Here is an 11859-nt window from a genome sequence, read left to right as displayed (position 1 = left end):
AGTGGTAAAATGCCATGTGCAAATAGAAGCTGATGATGTTATCATCGTGTGGAAGAAAAGGAAAGTCGTGCCGTCACCATAAATAGCAAGCACCCAATGCCGAACTTTGAATATGCTGTTGAAAGACCAGTGGTATCGAGGGAAACGCCATGCCATTCGGAAAAAACGCTGTGCTGTGCAATGCAGTGCCACCCGTGGGGGCGAAGAATCCGTAGTATAAACATTACGCCTGAGTAGACGTGATTCGGGTACAATCAAACGTGCCGTTGCGTCGTTGACTTCACTGGGTGGCCGCAACGCACCAGTGTCGATGGAAAGCCCATGCACTTTTCTGGCATTCCTTGCTGCAATATTTTGTGCGTCGGCAGCGACGACACTTGGCAAATTGGCGGGTGAATTCTTCCCATTTGCCACACTGATAGTAGGCGCATTGTCGAATGCCTCCTCGAGTGTCGTCTTTTCGACACAAGTTCCGCATGACGACGCCGGCCCAGTACTGCATATCTGTACTGTGATGTCGCACGGTAAACTTCTCCACAAGGGGAAAAATGTTGAAATCGTTGGGCAGCAGGTATTCTTCTTCTAGCTCCTCCTCCTCGCCTTGATCCGCAGCGGCAGTGTCCCCATCCAGGTAACGGAGTTCCTTTCCAATTTTGAGTCTGGGGACCAGGTGGCTTTTTTGGAAGTAGGACCGCAGCCCACAATACTTAGAAACGTAGGCAAGTAGCTGCAGAGACATGAGAACGTCCTCTTCGCGAGGCATGGCAGCAAGCATTTGAGCGTTGGGAACGAGTTGGCGATCAAGAAGATATCGGGGGACGCTGGCGTTGGGGATTGCTGGCTGAGGTGGTGTGACCATGGCAGGTCGGTTCGGCGATAGGCCAATGGGAGGCACAGGGGCAGGGGTTGTGGTGGCAGCATTGCTGGTGTCCACAGGGCCGCGATGCGTAATGTTGAAGGCTCCTGTATCCTGAGTCTCCGACACAGTAGGCGTGTTCAAGTCCATCGCAGTGGATCCAGCAAGCATACTGTCTCCCTCTTCCATAGTGATGTCTTGGATATTGACGGCCGACTGCATCTCATTACCTGTTCCCGACATTTCGGCATCAGGGGACTCGTCGGAAGGAGCGTCATCGCCAACCAAGTCGTCCGAGTCGACTGTTGAGTTTTGGTGTCTAATCGAGGGTCGGCGACGTGATCGACTGGTCGGAGCGAGCATGGACGTGGGCCGAACAGTGGGGGAGCGCATCTGCGGAGGTGGGAGCGGAGTTGTGGGAGACGAGGGTTGCGAGGTAAGGTTCGCATGACCCAAGGACATCATCGATGCGAGACGGTCAGCATCACGAACCGGTCGGACAAAACCGTCGGCGGTCTCGGCGGCCGGGACGGCTGGTGCAAGGGGTTGGACCACTTGTCGAGACGGGGATGCAACTGCGTGGCGAGCTTCTGCAGCACGGTAGTGGTGGTGATGGTGATGGTGGTGATGGTGATGTCGGTGAGCCGAAAACGCAGGTCTTTCAGTGGAAGCAGCAGGAGGGTGCTGAGGCGGAGCGGGCGTTGTTTCGGTGGTTTGCTGGTCAGCTGTAGAACTCGAGGATGACGAGCCGGCATATGTTGCAGAGACATCGATGGAAGGAGGAGGTGCCTGGCGTCGAGAGGATCTTTGATCGACCTCGACACGGCTGGATCTGTTTGTGAAGGACGGAGCCTTGTGAACGCTACGATGCTCATGGCTTCTGTGACGATGATGATGATCTTTGCTTTTGTCGTCCGATTTGTCCCTACACTTCTCGGTAACCTTGATGTAGTTGTCGAGGATAGTAGCGATAACGGGAACCATGTCTGCCTCGACGACACGGGTGCGAACATTTTCCGTGCCCCTAACGCCAATGTTGACGACGCATTGGAAAGCTAGATTCCATTTCCACATATCCATCATGTCCTTGCTGCGACCGCGTTTCAGGATGCAAACCAAGCGTTCGATACCGCCATCGACCGTGAGAATATCGCGGATGCGGGCGGAAGAGGTGGTAAGGTAGGCAAGATGGTTAAGCGAGTTGATGAGAGGAAGGGTGGACGTGCAGTCGAGGGCTCGTCGATCATAGAGGGCGGTCGTAATGCCAACCGACGCCTTGTTGACGTTGGGGATGCTGAAGTTGACTTCTCTCATCTTGAATGGCGGTCAAGATGACGGAGAAGATTTAAGTAGAGGTTGGATGGGGCCAGGCAGTGCAGCCGTGGGAGGGTATGAGAAAAAAGAATATCCCTTCCAGCTTGGATGGCCCCTTCAACGGAATTGATTGAGATGGTGGTATGTCGTACTCGACGTGTCGAGGCTTGCACTAGATGCGTGCAGACGGAAGCAGGAAAGAGGAGAGAGGGGAAGTCGAAGATTTGTAGGATTGCTCGACAGTGGCGATATTGTATAGAGGTGTGTGTGTGCGCGAGAGAGAGGAAGAGAGAGAGAGAGAGTGTGTGTGTGTGGGTGGGTGATTTGGCTGGATTGGATCGGATAGTGTGAGCGGACTCGTCTCGATTCGATGCTAATTTCGTGCCGCGCGAGGGGTTTCGGGACGTAGCCAAAGAATCTGCGATAGAATTCTTCGTAATGGTCGAAGCGAAGATAGTCAGGTGATATTGTGCTGGAAGAGAGGAGGCGAAGATGCGAAATGAGTTGTTGGATGGTTTTCCTTGTGAGGAAAAGAGGAGGTGAAGAAGGGGGGAGAGTGTGGTGAGGTAGATGCAAGACGACGTGGAGGGCGAAGGGTGATGGATTGGTTTGGTTGTGTTTCAGGACCAACACCCGAAAGCGTGACTCGGAGTGCGGTGAAATTGCAGCAGCGTCAGCCAGGCCCGATCTGAGAGACCAGGCAGATGGAAACAGGCGCCGTTGGGCATACGCAATCGACCGAGCATGCAATAACTTGAAGGCGAGCAGGCGGGGCGCGGATGCACTGATTAAGAGGAAATGGATGGAAAGGAGAGAAAAAAAAAAGTTGAGGGGGTTGGGAGGAAACGAGCAGAAGTCGGGAGGAGAAGGGGACGACGATGTAGATGGAATTGCATCCGCACGTACGCGAGATTTGTGCAGTCCAGTGATGGTAACAATAGTAGCAGCGCCAGTAGAAGTGCCTATGTCCAACTGTGGCCAAGGAAGTACAGTACACTAGGTGGGAGGAGCAGGGCACCTCCTGCTTGGGTTCCGCTCTTCTCTCTACGCACATACCTTAGGTATAGATACACACAGTGATAAGATGCCTAAGTACAGACAGCATCCTTACAAGCCAGCACAACACAACCCACAACACATAACAGCTCAGCACGCCAACGACAACGAAGTAAAGCTGGAGCCTCCGCAGAACGAGCCTGGCGGGCTGGGGATTGAAGGGGAGCACAAGGGGGAAGACAGCACACTGCGCAACTGAACCGCTCTACGCCTGGTCGGGGACAGGGCTTTTAGGTTGGGGTCACAACAAGTGCTGGCATGTAATAGAAGAGGCACGGAACACGCTACGCAGGAGATGGTGAGATGAGATCCTTTGGTGAGAAGGTGGGAGAAGGCACTGAAGCCAGGGGCCTAGTGGAAGTGCAAAATAGAGAATGGATGGCGGGTGGTAAATTTCACAGGGTTAGACCACTCAGGGAAAGGGTGCACAAGCCGCAGCCCGAAGCCTAGTGAATGATCCAATCAAACTCTGAAATGCAAGGTTGGCTTTTCAATCCCCACCTGTCCCTGGCTTCCCAGGTACATACCTATATTTTTCTTAGGGCAAGCGCGGGAATACTGTGATAACCATGCTACGTTTTCTTCCACCATTGCTTCCAGGCTTACATAACTCATCATTGCGACCCAGTGCGACGGACATAGCCCGACAGATTTCTGAATTAGCCCCAGAGTAGCTCTTCTTTGTAGTGCGTAGGTAGGAGGGACAATGGATAGTGGAGACGAGTCCCGCCCCCCTCAAATTATGAGCACGCCAATGCAGAGTCGATTACTGTGCCAGGTGCTCCCCGTCCCTACGTAACTCGCTATGCGGTGTACGAAGATTCTTGCAAACTCCGATAAAGCACTTTGCTTATCTATCCTATCGCGAACATGAAAGAACATATATGAAAAGGAAACATTAGCAGGAACAACATGACAAAGACAATCAGGTGACCGCATCGGGAAAAGCCACCAGGTTCCGAACCGGCCACGCCGTCAGCTTCGCACTTGCCACCAGCCGCATCCGGCGAGGGGATATAGTTTTCTCGAAATCGCATGTCCATCTCCTGTTCTACTGCGTATTTTCTGGGCCCTCACCGTCTTTTCTCCCTTTTCCAGATGCCTGGAACACACTTGCTCTTTGTCTGTGAATCCACTCGGCTTTCTTGCTTTTTATTTATTTAGTTATTATTTTTATTTTTTAAGCATTGCAGCGGCTCGATAGCGTGCCTGCCGAGTCCCGATCCGCTTTGCTATCGGCTTGCATCAATTTCCGCCTCCTTTCTAAACCATGAACAGTCTGTGCTAGGAGCACGCATAATATAAAAATAATGAAGCACGTGCCGGTAGGATCACGACATGATCAGGCCGGTACATGCAAAACAGAATCGAATACAATGTGAAAAAGGTGAATGGGGGAAGTGGGAAAAAGCAAAGAAAACGAAATGAAATGAATATTACAAAGCGCGAGATGACTGGGCAAACTTTGATTGCCAGCAGATGTCCCGACATGCGAGATGGATAGTAGCTGCATTGATGCCACTGTACTGCATATGTCGTGAGGTTCCAGCCTCTTAAGCGGCCCCCTCGCCTCAGGTCCCGTGCACATGCTGCGTCCTAATACCCAGTACGTAGTATGTCAGCTGTAGGCTCGTGCCTCCTCAGGCAAGTCAACAAAGTTCCGAGCGAACCCCGTCAAGCCCCATAATCGCCATTAACTAGTCACTTGTTACGTCAGGACTGCAGCAAAGTAGGGGCTGGTATTCTGGCTCAATTTGATGTAAGCCTCCTCTATGCATATCCCAAATCATTGAATTGATCAGATCAAATCCTTCGTGCGCTGGGTGGTTAGGGTCTCGTGATGGTGATGGTGGTCCGACTGCAATTAGGCCCTCATCCCCGAGGCTAGGATGCTCCCGTCTCCATATGACTTCACCCGCAGTCAAGGTTGTGGGGGTAGATATGCATTCGATTTGTTACATGGTCCCTATTTGTGAGTGCTAAGGTGGGCTTTTGATCCTCTTTACCCTCATAGCTGCTCGTCTCAGAACTTTTGTGGCCATCAACATTGCCAGCACAGGCATCAATATCCCGTCATTAGCATTGCCTTATGGTTACTCCCTCAATTCGGCGTTGCTGACACAAAGAGCGCGGCGGCATTGGAATGCGGCAGATCTTCAGCAATCGTCAGCAGGGGCGCTTGTCCCAGATCCAACTCCAACGGTACTTTCCCATTCCACAGATCTTGCCATCTCCGTCACGGGCGTCGAGGCTTGTCTCTGCCATCCGGAAGACGATACTAGAGCTGTGAGGTCACGCCGTGTCGGGAGGAGGTACGATGGAGGCAGCGCACAGGCACGAGCACAGACATGTATCAATCTCAATTACAGATACCAAGTGACTAGAGTGTGGAATATACTACGTAGCATGTATTGAAGCAGTAGAAATCCTCAGACTCAGACAGCAGTCTCCACACCAGCGGACTTGGTGCGGTCAGCAGCACCCACACCCCCAAGGTAGGTAGGTACCTGTCCGTACTTCTTACACATTTGGGGATAGAACAATCAACAACGGAGCTAGGCTGGCACCTTTTTGGTACAGTGGGAGACTGGTAAATAATAAAGACCTAGTTGAAGTCGCAATCTGCCTTGGCTAACGCTGACTGCAATTATTGACTCAGTCTCTTTAATGCCTGTCTAAATGTGTGTATGTCTACAGTCGTGGCGAAAAAACAATATAGCGAGCGGAGCTTGATGGGTTAGAGTCTACGGGCGACCCATTTACTACATCCTCCCCGATCCAGCTGATCATGGGGAGGCGTTAAACGTGTTGCCGCTGGCGCTGGCGCTAGCCTGGCGACGTGTACCAACTAGCGTTGCCCCCCCCCCCCCCCCCCCCCTAATCATCACTAATATCCAGTATGTCTCTAAAAGTATCAACTTCACACCGTTTGCCACGAGGCTACGATTCGGGGCTGACCAGGCCACTGGGAACCACGAAAAGCAAGCCTGTAGGCAACTCAACCACCAACATTTGGCGCCCGGTGCATAACCATCCTAGTCGGCCCCCACGCCCTGGCCGAGTCTATCAACCACCAAATCTGATCGAAAGTGCCAAAAGTCACCACGAAGAGCGTTGTATGGTAGCTGCAAAATGGCGCACGGCTTCTTCTGGAACTCCAGCCATCCAAAGGTGATGGGGGCTCGGGCCTTACTGATTGGCTACACGAGCGCGTCCTTTTGCTTCCTCTGCCATCTCAATTCCCAACAGCGCTTAAATACGACATGGATAGACCAGGGGCTGGAAGCAATCCCTTACCACTCCCTCATCGGGTGCGATGCCGCCATCCACTGCCAAGTCCCGCACAAATTCCTCAAGGGTCCGAGTCCTGAACTTCCCTCTTATCCAAGACTTTTTGCATTTCCAACCAGTTTGTGCCCGCTCTCCTCCACATGTGCAGAAGATGGAGCCGCTGCCATGAGGGGGAAAGGAGAGGTGCACCTGTAAGAGCGGAGAAAGGCGGTTGCCAGCGGAGTTCCTGGCCATTGCTCACGGACTGCCAATTAACCATCCAGGTGCGTTCTGTCCTTCAAGGTACCTTTGGCTTCCAGGAGCATACCTTACCTTGAGTACCATCGTGACAGCGCGAGCCTCGGCCAACAGCATGATGCGTACCCACACCATAGCGAGCCACCATAGCTCTTAAATGTCTTGTCTCGTCTTTCTGTCGATCCGACCAAGCAGCCAGAAGGGAGAGCAAGTCGCTGATCTGCTGCTACTAGCTTGCCTTATCAGGTCCATCCAGCGGCTATACAGTAGTCAGAACAAGTCCATGCGCGGGCCCCCGAACGATGATCGTTTCAATTGGCATGTCTCAGCCGGCACTCATCAAGCCTCTGCCCGCTCTTCTCTGCAACCTGCAGGGTGGACGTTGATGTTCTTTTGCAGCATTGTGTGAGTTGCGAACTATCTCGACCGCCCCGACCTCTTATGAGTGAGCTGTCAAATTTGCTGGCAGAACCGAAGCTCCGTCAGCGTCCTCGTCGAATGTCAGTGTGGATGCATGCTACTACTAGTGTCCGTTCTCTCCAACTCATCTCCATTTTTGCATCTACCTGTCTAGGACTCTTTAGGAGCAAGGCACTAGCCACTTTCCCATTCTCCCCCTCTTCAACTTTTCAAGTAAGAAAAGGGCAGGAAAGGGAGAAGGAGGAGGATGAGGAGGATAATACCAACCACCTCCACCGCCGAGATCTTGCAACATGCGGTCCTTGGACCCTTGTCCTCCGCTCAAAGGCTGGCGAGCCCGTTGTTCCTCTTCTCATTACGCGCAGGCAGTGGGCCCTCTTGCTTCAGTGATCTATCCCACCCGCTGCAGCAACGTCCTCGCATTGCTGGCAGGCCACCCCAGTATCGAGAAAGAAAATTAAGAGAAAGACAACACACACAAAGTTTTCTATGTGGCCAGCGCCTAAACATGTGCATTTTTTTGTCACCCGTTTGCAGGATTACTAGAGGATGACCTGCAGCGTTAAACGGGTAGCGCAGACTGAGGTACTAACGGCTAGCCCCTAACCATTGGTTTAGTCCAACTGCCTTTCATCAGATGTTATTCAGGCACCCATCGGTTCCGTCTATCAATGACTGCATAGTTATCTCTCAGGACATGCAACCAAATGTGCTTGCTGCTGTGTACTCGTTTTGACTTTGGGAAGTAATGTGCCGATTTGGGGCGTATGTGATTCCTGCTCGCTTTTCGAGCACAACCCCCGTGCGCTGGGCGTCTTGTGCCATACGCCATGATCTTAAAACTCGCCAATTGCACTTGGTATTTATGGTGGCCGAACGCATTGTGCCGAGATATACCAGCTTCCAGGTTTGAGAACATCCAAATCCAATACGAAACATATTGGATAAAGCTAAGCCAACAAGATGATGGTTCGCACACATGTTCTCAATCCCCGCTGATCTTAGCATGGCGAAAATACTTCATTCCAACCCAGGCCACAACCACCCACACCCAAGCCATGATGCAGGTGAGGATGATGAGGGCTGGATAGTAGCCAACAATAGGTAACGTTGGATCGTCCTCGAGCTCAGGAGGAGCGTAAGGTGTCGTCCCAACGTCCCATGCCCAGCTCCAGATGCCCAGGCACGATCCCATTCCAACCACAAAAACGATCCACGTAACGATCAAAACAACCCAACCCCACCACTCCGTCTCCGAGTAGTCCCATTCCGCGTCAGTAGGTGGCAGCGGCGTGCTTGACAATCCAGTGTAAGAGAGCGGCGACTTGGCTTGTAGAATGGACCGCCGTCCTCTGTTCGCAAAGTACGATTCAGATCCTGAAGAGAGCGATAGGTCTGGCCGTAGAGGCGACGAAATATGGTTTGGTATGTGTAGGACATCGTCTTCATCTGTTGTGGACGTGTATGATATCGTAGGACTCGTGATCATCGATTCGGTATCGGTGGGTTGGTGTGGTCTCACAGAGGAAATGGATGACTCGACAAGACTGGTCCTGCTCGCGTACCCGTCCATAGAAGGACGAGGTGTTAAGTCTGAAATGTTAAGCCCCAAAGGGTCCTGGTCGATTGTTGTGGTACTGGCCGTTGCAGGACGGGACCGGGGCCCTGCCACTTCCATATCGTGAGTTACACTATGCGACGTGTCGATGGTAAGCTGCTTTGCTTCCCTACGTTCGCGCTGCGCGCCTCTCCCCAACAAGGCCACCTTCCTAAGTGAGCCCTTTCTCTTCCTCGGCTTCTGCTGCTGCTGCTGCTGCTGCTGCTGCTGCTGCTGCTGTTGTTGTTGTTGTTGTTGCTGCTGCTGCTGCATACTAGTCGACATGGACGCCGGCACAGAGTGTAATGTGTCTTGGTCGGTTGCTTGATGTGGCTTCCCGTCAGATAAGGCCCGCATAAAGGGAAGCTTGGATAGCAGGCTCGTGCCGGAAATAGTGCGACGATGAGGAGCCGGAGAGTCCTGCAACTGCGACGACGGTAACGTTTGTCGTGACGATGGATTCCTCGCATCCGTGGGACTTACTGCGCCGGCGCCGGCAGCCACCGTGGTTTGGTTCATGATGATTTATGCCAAACCACAATTATCTCTTAACGTGCAAGGCTGCTCCTAGTCGGGATCAGTTAAATGGGTAAGGATAGGCGGGCAATGACCATGAGGCTGAGACCGTGTGTGAAGTGCTTTCTCAAGTTGCAAGTAGTGGTTATATCAGTAGCATGCGAATCTATGTTAAGAGAGAAAATTATGCCCTGGTTATTCATAAACCAACTGTTTCTCGCAAGGAGCGCATGGTTTGGAGGTTATTCATTGGGGCGGTCCCTTTCCAACCAGCCTGAAAGTTGAAGCACTAACGGGAAACCACAATAGCCCCTGTAGAGTGACGACGCAGATCACTGGTACATGGTTTAAGAAAAGAAAAATATACTAGCACCCTGCCTGTGGAAGGGATGTAGGCAATCCGAAGCGGAAGCACGTCCCTTACCTCTATCTGCGCATGCTCATACCCCGCATATGTTAGGTACTGAGTGCAATCCCCATTACTTCCCTTATTGGTCGCTATCCTACATGTATTTAAGGGGGATAACTCTGTGCATCACATGCAATGTAGCGAGTATCTGAGAGACGGAAGTTTGGGTCTCCAGATTTCATTCCTCATAGCTGCGGCCATGGTCTCCCTCACAACGGATACGTGGTAATCAGAGTTCCTGTTAGAGGTGTCGTTCCATGTAATTGATCGCGCGTTTCGTCCCATAACATCCTTGTGTACTTTTTTTTTGGGAGGGCAAACCACATCTATATCTCTTGCCTTTTCACACAATGAATGCCGGCGATTAAGCGATCACTGGGAATCAATGCCATAACCCTGTTGTTCTTGCCTGTCATTCCACGCCTTTAATCGCTGCTGTGCAAGAAACGAATGGCTCATGGCTTCCAGCCGTGCATTTGCACACCTGTCCACCCCTCCAAGTCTGCCTGCCACCCCACCGAGCCCCGGAAACGGTAAAGGCGACGGCGGTAACAGAACCTCCCATGTCACTCCTACACCTCAATTTGTATTCCCATCAATAAATATTGCCAGCGACGACGACGACGACGACGACGACGGCGACAAACGACACGATACTGACAACGGCGGCTACGACGGTAGCAACAGCTCCTCCCACGTGGATTCCACACCCATAAGCTCTGGCTTTTTATCACCCTCTTCTAACCGGAAACTGGACTTCCTTCGTCCAGACACAATAGCCATGGCTGAAGACGATCCTCATTCTGCCGGGGGCTCTGCCGTCCCAAGCCCCTTCAACTTCCAGACGCAGGTCATTTCAACGTCGCCTGTCAAGTCGGTATGTTCAGCGACATAAGTTAAATATGAGGCGAGCGATTTCGCCCTCTACTCGTTACCCTGTTGCTGACAATGGCTCCCCTAGAACATCGGCCAGCGCCGCGGTCATCGGTACAAGCATAGTTCAATTTCGACACAGCACCAGATCTTTCAAGAACCACCTCAGCGGCCACCACCTGTTCTGCCAGCCTCACTCCCTATACCAACCGTTCGGGAGGCATGGAAGAGCATGTCTCGCGATCAGCGTGCCCGGCTCTACTGGAGCTTGTGCCACTTGGCCATTGCATCTTGGCTATTCTTCATATCCGAAGGCTCAATGGCAATGATGGGACTGTCTCACTTGGTCTTCTTTGATGCCGGCAGTGCCGCTATTTGTGTCGCTGTCGAGGTCCTTGGCAATTTCGAAGTCTGGCGGCGTAGCAGTATCCGCCACCCATTCGGTCTCGAGAGAGCTGAGGTTCTCGCCGGCTTCGCCATGTCTATTTTCTTGCTCTTCGGCGGATTCGATCTTATATCACATAACCTCAAACATTGGCTCGAGACAAAAGGCGGGCATGAACCTCACCATGAACATATACATGATCGAGTATCGGCCGGAGAGATAGACTGGGCCGCCTTTGCGGCGATCGCCAGCACAGCTATATCCGCGTACGGCCTAAAGAACCACGCTCGCATTGCTAGAATTATGCGAGTGTCCTGGCTTGCCGGCCTTCCTACCCACTTCTCTAACATTTTCCATGTTTTGACTGTGTTCTTCTCCAGCTTATTACTTCTCCTACCCCTGCTTTCTATCAAGACTTACATATGGTTGGATCGGACACTTTGCGCTGCCATTGCTGCCTCCATGTTTCTGTTCGGCGCCAAGTTGGCTATGGCTCAGGCTTTGATGCTATTGATGTCGTACGGCGGCAACGGGGGTAACGAGGGTGTGACCTCTGTGGTGCGGGAGATTGAGGCGGAGCCTGACGTCACGCGTATTGAGGATGCACAATTCTGGCAAGTGCACTATGGCTTATGCATGGCTAACCTCAAAATCTGCGTTGCTAAAGGTTGTGACGAGGGCACCATCAGCAAGTTACGCAGCCGGATATCAACCTTGATTCAGAACAGACTTGGCGAAGGTTATGGTCGGGGCACGAGTTTGAGATGGGAGGTAACCTTGCAGACGAGCATTGACGTAACTGTTTAAACACAAGACGCAATGCGAATTCAAGAGAGGTATCATCACCATTGTAAGGCGTTGTATTGTATTTTGGGGCTGTCAAAGCCGATTCGTCTAAGGCATCA

At 52.1% G+C, this 11859-nt stretch overlaps 3 protein-coding genes across 3 annotated transcripts; 1 reads left to right on the top strand and 2 right to left on the bottom strand.

Annotated features, from left to right (window-relative positions):
- Positions 1–280: 280 nt before the first annotated feature.
- CTRU02_202040 (MYND finger) lies at positions 281–2170 on the bottom strand (the record flags this gene model as incomplete). Its single annotated transcript, XM_036725401.1, has 1 exon — positions 281–2170. The coding sequence occupies one exon, from the start codon at positions 2168–2170 to the stop codon at positions 281–283; it is 1890 nt and encodes a 629-aa protein (XP_036583078.1).
- A 5989-nt stretch (positions 2171–8159) lies between these two features.
- On the bottom strand, positions 8160–9290 carry CTRU02_202038 (uncharacterized protein; the record flags this gene model as incomplete). The annotated part of the gene is made up of 1 exon (XM_036725399.1): positions 8160–9290. One exon carries the CDS (start codon positions 9288–9290, stop codon positions 8160–8162), a length of 1131 nt encoding a protein of 376 aa, XP_036583077.1.
- An 863-nt stretch (positions 9291–10153) lies between these two features.
- Positions 10154–11761, top strand: CTRU02_202037 (cation efflux family protein family; the record flags this gene model as incomplete). The annotated part of the gene is made up of 2 exons (XM_036725398.1): positions 10154–10573; positions 10658–11761. 2 exons carry the CDS (start codon positions 10154–10156, stop codon positions 11759–11761), a joined length of 1524 nt encoding a protein of 507 aa, XP_036583076.1.
- Between the last annotated feature and the right edge of the window lie 98 nt (positions 11762–11859).

Source organism: Colletotrichum truncatum (genome assembly GCF_014235925.2).
Source record: "Colletotrichum truncatum strain CMES1059 chromosome Unknown Contig_0001, whole genome shotgun sequence".
Classification (NCBI taxonomy): Eukaryota; Fungi; Ascomycota; class Sordariomycetes; order Glomerellales; family Glomerellaceae; genus Colletotrichum; species Colletotrichum truncatum.
This window is presented reverse-complemented; position numbering and strand designations above follow the sequence as displayed.